The 8,356-nt window shown below is 45.2% G+C and overlaps 1 protein-coding gene across 1 annotated transcript in view; it reads right to left on the bottom strand.

Moving 5' to 3' along the window:
* Positions 1–1,489: 1,489 nt before the first annotated feature.
* smad7 (SMAD family member 7) overlaps positions 1,490–8,356 on the bottom strand; it is a 16,826-nt gene continuing 9,959 nt past the window's right edge. Inside the window, exon 4 of the mRNA XM_014009328.1 lies at positions 1,490–2,134. Coding sequence (XP_013864782.1) covers positions 1,596–2,134 — 539 coding nt within the window. The 3' untranslated portion in view covers positions 1,490–1,595. The remainder of the gene's footprint in view (positions 2,135–8,356) is intronic.

Below are 8,356 nucleotides of genomic sequence, written 5' to 3'. Positions count from 1 at the left end.
TTCACCTTTCTAATGAATTCAAAGTAACTCATGTACAACTCATCCAAAAGTAAATAAATAAGTAAATAAATAAGTAAATAAATAAGTAAATAAATAAATAAATAAATAAATAAACTCCCTAGGCTCTCATTGAAAATGTGTGGCGCATTATGAAGCACAAAATACAAGAATTCTACCTACAAAGCTTTAACAATTAGTGTCCTCAGTTCACAAACTCTTGTTATTGAGTGTTGTTGAAAGGAAAGCAGATGTAATACAGTGATAAACATGACCCCGCTCCAGCTGTTTTGGAATGTATTGCTGGCATCAAATTTAAATTGAGTGAATATTTGCAAAAAAAAAAACAATAAAGTTATCTATTTATACATTACATATCTTGTCTTTGTAGTGTTTTTTATTGAAAACTGTTTTACACAATGTCCCAACTTCACTGGAATTGGGGTTGTAGGACTTTGAGACTGTGTGGATAAAGCAGGCTTACAGCAGTAATCCTCTTCGCAGACACCCATCTGACTAGTAAGAGGACGATGCCCAGACGCACGCACACACACACACACACACACACACACACACACACACACACACACACACACACACACACACAGAAAATGTTTGTCAGAGGTCTGTTTTGTCTAGTTTATAGAGATCCAAGCTGTCGTGTAATAGGCCATCGTGTTCAACCCAATCCTCCTGATATCAGTTTGTAATTTTCCAGTATGTCTTCATTTCCTCAGCGCTGGCACGAAATTCTTTTAGTCTGAAACGTGACTTTCCTTTCTCTTATCAGTCACTTGAACAAAAGACACTTCTTCAGGAAGCTGGACTCTCGTGGGTGACTTTATTGGTTCCTGATATTTGTCATTAGTGCTTCCTGGCTGTGATGTCATGAATCAGTTAATGACAGACAGGAAGTGGGACATTCATCCCCAAATAATGTAGGAAACACAGATTATTTTAAAAAGCATAATGAGCCTGTAGGAGTCACCCTGCCTCCCCCTACAAAATTACAGCTTTGTCACAGTCTGACTCATTTTGCCGTGGAGGAAATTGCTTTTAAGATCCACAGTGTGACATCAAAGCCCCTCAGTAGCACCAAGTTAAACTAATGTTGACTTTGATTATAAAAGACCCTGAATTAAACAGGAAGTGGGATCTGGATTCAAAAGATTGCTAAGGTGAATGCCTTCACCCCCTTCCTCCAATAAAGAATTAGACTGGACAAGAAAAATGATTTGTATTTTTTTTTTATTTTGGCATTTCTTTGTTTTGTATTTATATTAAGCAAAGTGCATCTTATTTTCTTTTCTCATCAACACATTGCACAATACATAAATAATGATGCTTATAAAACGTCTTCATATTTACAATTAATAATATATTTATATATATATATATATAACATAAAATACATTTTTTTGCTTCTTATTTAATTAAATCTCAGTCATTTATTAAACAATGTCCGTCAGAATTTTATACTTTCTTTAAATCCTTTTTTTTTCTGTTTGAACTTCTTCTGATAGAAACGACAAAAGCGGATGAAGTCTTTATTTTTTTTTTGTGAAGAGGTCCGAGTGAAGAACGGAGAAAAGCTGCTGCTACCGGGTGTTAAAGATCACTTCCAACCAGCATGGACAACTGCTGATGAACTGTCTGGTGTAGCACTGTCCCCAGCCTTTCACAAAGCTTATCTGCACCGTGAAGCCCGTGCGGGGCTGCTGCGTGAACTCGTGGTCGTTTGGCCTCTGCAGGCTGCAGGCCTTGTCATAGTCAAAAGCTTTGATGGAGAATCCGGGGAACACCTTGTGCACCAGCAGCGTGCGCGAGTCCGGGTTGTCCAGTGTGGCCGACTTGATGAAGATGGGGTAGCAGCTTCGGTTGTAGACCCACACGCCGTCAGGCTCGCGTGTCAGCTGGATGCCGTAGCCGATCTTGGCCCGCACCATCTGCACCAGTTGGGACTTGTTGTCGGAGCAAAGCTGGCCCAGGCAGAAGCCGTTCCCTTGAGGTAGATCGTAGAAGATGTCCAGAGAAGGCTCCTGGACCGAGTAGAGGCGTCCAACCCGTGTCTTTTCCTCCCAGTACGCCACCACACACCAATGGGCGCGCTCACCAGACTCCTGCAACGCCAGAGAATCTGAAGGAGGAAACAGATAAGAGATGCTTAGATTGGAGGAAGACGGAATGATAACAATAAATTACTGGATGGAAAACTGCACAGATCAAGAAGAAATAAGAAGAGGGGGGAAAAAGATCATGAAAAATGTCTGATCAGATGTCATCTAAATCTGAGCAGCAACTATGCATAAACACTGCTACATCTGAATGACTTTGTTTTTATCCCTGCTTTGGGAAATTGAGAATTTGCTTTAGTCAAGAGCCAAAGCGAAGCTGTCATCCACAGCTTCTGCTATACAGAAAAACCATATTGGAATTCCTGGACTTTAGACAAGAAAATCAACTCGGGGACACTGCCAGGCAAGTTTCCACATGCAGTTACAATATTTATCTAGGCATTAAATGCTTATCTTCTGTCTGGCTCGCTGTATTTTTGCAGCGGCAAGGCCAACAATGTACTGACGTCAACCTCCCGTCCTGATTGTCTCTACAGCAACACGCTTCACCCTGCTGGAGGAAATATTAGAATCAATCTTTGACTGACAAAGATGAAGCTAAGATAACCGGCGAGGGGCTTTCACGCCAACAGCTAAACTATGTTAACTCTCGAACCCTGGTGTCTGGATCGTTGACAAGCAAGGCCTAAAGTCTAAAGTTTCCCCTGAGTGTAAAAAGAAGTGTAGCGTTGGCCGTGCTCCAGTTTCCAAACTCCTCCTCCTGTTTCTCCACCCCCCTCCCCACGGTTTGGAGCGCCTCCTGTGCCGCCACTCTCTCCCTTCATATCTCTATTCCTCAGAAATCTGGCTCCCAGCTATTCCCAGCTAGCAAAGTAGGAGCCAGTCAGGCGCAAGGGAAACCGAGTGAGACAGAGAGGGGGTGGGGTGGGGAGGAGAAGGAATGCTTTTCACATATTTCGACTGTTACTTTTGCAACTTTGCTTCCTCTCCAGATTGTCAACCCATCGCTTGTGCTTTGAAACTCCACAAGGGAGCCTCGATTCACTACCAGTCAAATTTTGCCCAAATGAGCGAAGCAAAGACGGAGCACTCTGGCAAAACGGAGACCAGAGCCCCTTTTCAGAGACATTTCAATTGCACCATTGCTTCCCATTCAACCTTCCTTTTCATTTGGCAGTAGCTGTGAATGGAACCGGTAATTTGGAAGGTCCCGACTGAGACAAACTGCAACGTTAATGCGGCAAGAGCTCGGTTGGCCCAAGTGGACTTAGCCTGGCCTGTCATTAGCCTTCATTAGTTGCAGAGAGGAGGAGGAGGAGGGGACAACATTGGAACAGAAACGAAGAAGGAGAAGGAAAGGAAGGGGGCCAGCAAAACTGAGAGCATGCCTTCCATAAAACAAGAGGGGCTGTGTTCTTTGAAGTTGGCCTGAGCCGAGCCTTGGGGAGTTCATCGTAAATCCGTCCTCATGGGGCGTTAAGGGAAACTAAGTACTCGGTTATCTACCTTAGACAAAACGAAGGGGGGGAAACGAGGATTCATCTTTGAGATAAGAGACAAAAGTGTTTTTTTTATGTGTGTGTGTGTGTGTGTGTCTCAGGAAGATGTCAGACAGTCTCCAAAACTGGCATGTTTTACACATACAGGAAGAGCCAAGGTTGATAAGGACACGGACACGTGGGGGGGTGCTGGCAGAGCTCACCTGTGAGGCCTCATGTGTCTGTTTGTGTGTGCGTGTGTGTTATTGCTGAGAGAGACAGGGCTTGGCGTCATAGGTCATTAGAGTGGCTGCCTGTCTGAGCCTGTCATTGCAGCTCGAAAACACTCTGCTATTCAGGCTAACGGCCCCGTTTCCCCCGCCTTATGGACTCTCCTCTCAGAAACTCAAACTCGTGGTACAAGAAAACCGCACAGAGAAGGGGGAGGAAGATAAAAGCAAAATGGGGGAAGTCAGACAAGGAAAAAAAAGCATGATGGAGCAAAAAAGAAAGGGTAAGTTATTAAAGCTGTGGTGGATAAAGTACTAGGTTTCTTTTAAGTAAATAAACGCAACGTTTTAAAGACCTAACATTACTGGTCCGGTCTTCGGAGAGACAAGCTCAATCAACATGTTCCGACTTTTAGTCTTTAGTGCTCTTCTCCACAAACTACTTTGTCCACATTCTGCATGACGCAACACATCAACAAAGGCTCGGGTGTTTTAATATCCCCGACGCCACTTTTACCTCTGTTGAGCCGAAACGTCTCCGGCAGGTAAACAAAACTCAGACTCGTTCATTAAATCAGCCGAAGGAACGCAAGACAGCCAGACTCCTCAGCCGGCGGGGTGCTGCCTCGTGAAGAGTGATGGTCTCGGCTTGTTCTGACGGCAGATGAGTTTACGCCTCACGAGTAATGCCGCTGAGCACACACTTTTATAAAAACACACGTTTGAGTGGTGCCGCATCAACTCGCCTCGTTCCAAGGCTGTTTGTCAGAGTTTTATCATGTTAAACACTTCGTCAGGCGTCAAGCTTCTCCTGTTACGGCCTGACACTATTTCAGGTGCATCCAGTATAGGTGGAAGTGCGTGTCAGATGTAGTCATCCCTCTCACTACATGTCTGGGCTTTGTCTCCCAATCGAAGCATTAGTCTGTGGATCTGTCTGCCCCTCCACCTGCTCCTCTGGCCTTTAAGCCCTCTTGTGTCTCAGGCTTCTCCTCGCTGGAGATAAGCTGGCAGCCTGCAGCCATCTGTCACCCTAACCTTTTCTGCTCGGCTTCTGTCAGTTGTCTACTGCTGGTCTGTCCTATTCTGGGTTTGTCCCATGGGGTCCCTACACGCAACCCCCCACCGTTTAACATAAAGACTTTCCCTGCTGGTTCACCGCAAAGAAAGACCCTCATGAGGGCCAAAACACTGAGTCTATCACAGGACGATGCAGGGTGTTTAGGGCTGATTTTGTAATGAATAAATGAGATGAAGATGATATGAGCATATTAGCAAGAATGCAGCTTATTCCACCTGTTTTTTTTTTTTACTTGGAACCCTCATATGGTGTCATTTAACTGCAACAAATTAAGATAATTTCACGTCCTGCACAATAACGAAATCTTAAACACGATTAGATCCAACGGTGCACAGCTTTAAAGAGCAGATGCCACGCTGACGTGAGGCAGGGCAGCTGAGGAGAGCGGCGGGGAGGCGCTACACTTCTCTTAGGGCCACAAACACAGTCTGGAAAGGTTAATCATTACCTCTGTCTGACTCCACACACGCAGACACACACCAGGTCGCTGCTATTCTTGGATTTGACACCGTCACACACTCAGTTTTCAACCTTCAGTTCGGAACACTTTCAACATCGGTAAATAGCAAGGAGGCTCCTGAGAACTGTCTCGCATCGATCCCCGAGAGCCGCCTCTCTCTGTGTGTTTTCTTGTGCCTCTTTGGGTTCAGATCTGTAATGGCCCCGTCATCAGACAGCCGATGGAAACCGGAATGAGGAAGACGTGAAGCGAACTGCTCGAGGTGGGGAGGGGGGGTGGGCTCCTCACGGCGCCTTATTTTCTAAGTCAACACCCTCTCTCGAGCAGGGGAAAGTCTATTCCAAAGGTCAAGGGTCACCCTGGAGGCATTCCTTTTGTTCTCTCTGCCGTCCCGTATGTTTTTAACCCTGGACGGATGTGTGTGATTGTGTGTGTGTGTGTGTACCCATTTATTTCTCCACTTTTCTACACAAAATAATATCTCATTGATCTTTTTTTTTAAGATTCAGGACCTCGACAGCAAACTTTCTGAAGACTTTTGTCTGTTTGCCTCACCTCGTCTGCAGCAGGAAACTCAATGAGAAACAAATGAGAAAGGTTGTGTGATCACGCAAAATTACAGACATAATCCTCTTTGTCCCACATCAAAGCGACGCCCACAGCCTTGCAAGTTTTTGGTCGTGATTACTTATGTCTTATTCTTAGGAGCAACCAAAAACAGCAGCATCCCTAATCAGGTTTATTTGTGTTTTTTATTTTTATTTTTTTGAATCTGGACCTCACTGTTTAAAACAGTTTTCTACCAAAACCAAACTATTCTCATCAAGACCGATGCTGTAGGAATATTATTTTTAATCTTTCACACGAGACGTCCTCAGCTACTTCAACCGCAATTCATTTTATCTGAGCGCAGAGCAAAACATAAAAATAAAAAGATCTGACGGAGTCACTTCTCTTTTAACTCCACAAACCAAGATATTTTCCTCCTTCGCAGACAAAAGTCTGTACCAATTCAAGAAAGTGAGTCACTAATTTACGCTTTTCCACGTATGCTAATGCACTACCAGGAACTTGTAATTAAGCGTGACATGCTACATGCAGGTAGTCTTGTTTTTGAACCACAAAAAAGCCAGTGTTAGTACACGTCATCGTTCATCTAGTGAACAAATAACACGAATAGATGTGTTAATCTGCTACTGAAGTGTGTTATTTACAGAACAAATAAGCATGCTGTGGGTTTTTCATCAGTAAGACAGATAAATGGTCAAGCAGATGATTGCAGTGGGTTGAGTAGCTGAAAGGGAGGAAGTGACGCTTTTGGGTGGCAAGTGACTCAAGCTGTTGAGTCCTCCCCCCATCTCAGGAAACCTAAATAAGCCTTGATGGCAGGAAAACCTCACAGGGGAGTGGCACGGTTTCTCTATCTGCAGATCTGACTCCTTGCAGAAACACAGATAGAGAGAATGAGTTGCAGACACACCATCTCTAACATGAACCATCCGGCCACAGTGGGGAGGAGATAAAGAGGAGCAATGGCGCATGTTTCCCCTCCCGTCTGCGACCTGATTCTTCTCAGGACTCCTTGCATCAAATACACAACGTTCCTCTGACACGACGTGCTCCTCAGCTTGAGATAAAAAGCACAAAACGTTTCCTAGAATCAGTCGCGTAGAATCCTCCAATCTCGAGCCACGTTATCGCCAAGCTGTAGCACAGCACTTTCTCACCGCGGCACATTATTGCATCTCCTTCACAACTCCTGCAGAGATTCTTATTCGAACACTTGAGCTAGCTGACCCTCGCACACACAAACCACCACTCCCTGCATCCCTGATTTCCCAGGGTGACCGGACAAATAAACACAAAGCAGTTTGAAACAGGGTGCCAGGTTGGCTGGGATAATGTCATCAGATCACTCTAGCAAACACACAAGTTAAAAGATCACCCACAAGATCTGCATCTTGGAGTCTTTTCCAGCCAATCACACACACACATACACACACACACAAGCAGGGCGTATGGACCGACAAGCAGAACAGTCACATACGTTGCTGTGGTTTTAAGACCGTGGGAACTAAATAAAAACAGAGACGAGCGACTAACAGTTCCAGTTGTGTGTGGTCTGATCAGTGGTTTCATTTCTTTTTATTAGTAATTGTAAACCTGCTTAAATCTCTGAAGTGTGAAATTGCTCAAGGGCTGATTCTGTCGGAGATGAGACACATAACCGTCCCTTCACTTCTGGGTACACGAAGGACAAACTGACTGTATGACTGAGGAGGCAGGAGGGTGGAGACAGCAGCACTATAGAGACCTAACAGAAACACACAAAGCTTTATGGGCATATGTCTCCACTTACTCCCTTTTTTTAATTCAGCTAAAGAGGGGTTCAACCCCCCCTTCCTCTTTCCCCTTCACACATTCTCTCCCAATATTGTTCATGGCTTCTTCCATCAAGTAATGTCAAAATCCACTTCCACAGAGTGACTCCAAACCAAAACAATGTTCATCTTGTTCTGGGCTCCTCTCCAGCTTTGGCTCAGAACCAAATCTTTCAAACCCTCCTGTCCACCAGAGCTAAGTTCGGCTGATGCTTTTTTGCCTTTGAACGCAAGCAGAACAGAAAGCATCGAAAAAGAAACTCAAAACGCACGCAAAGCGAGGCTCGGTCTCCTCCATCCTGCTCCACCATTCGCTGCCTCTGCGTGCTGTTTTTTCGATTTGCGCAGCATAATGACACAGGGTGGGGAACAGAGGGCGGCCAAAACCAAAATTACGTCCCTTGCCAAGAGGCGGCTTGGCTCCCTCGCGAGGAGAGGAAGTGGGGAGTAATGAGAGATCCATGGCCCGGCACAGAGCAGCCCGGCTCTGCTACGCTCAGCTCGCTGGCGAACACACAGCCTCCAAATTACAGAGAGCAGAGCAGAGCTGCCGGCCATCCCTCCCTCCACCCAAAGCCGCCATCTTCTCTTCCTTCTTCATTCCTTTCTCTCACTGTTCAAGCAGAAACATAAGGGCACTAGAAAGAATGTATT

This window comes from Austrofundulus limnaeus, unplaced genomic scaffold (genome assembly GCF_001266775.1).
Source record: "Austrofundulus limnaeus strain Quisiro unplaced genomic scaffold, Austrofundulus_limnaeus-1.0 Scaffold57, whole genome shotgun sequence".
Lineage (NCBI taxonomy): Eukaryota > Metazoa > Chordata > Actinopteri > Cyprinodontiformes > Rivulidae > Austrofundulus > Austrofundulus limnaeus.
This window is presented reverse-complemented; position numbering and strand designations above follow the sequence as displayed.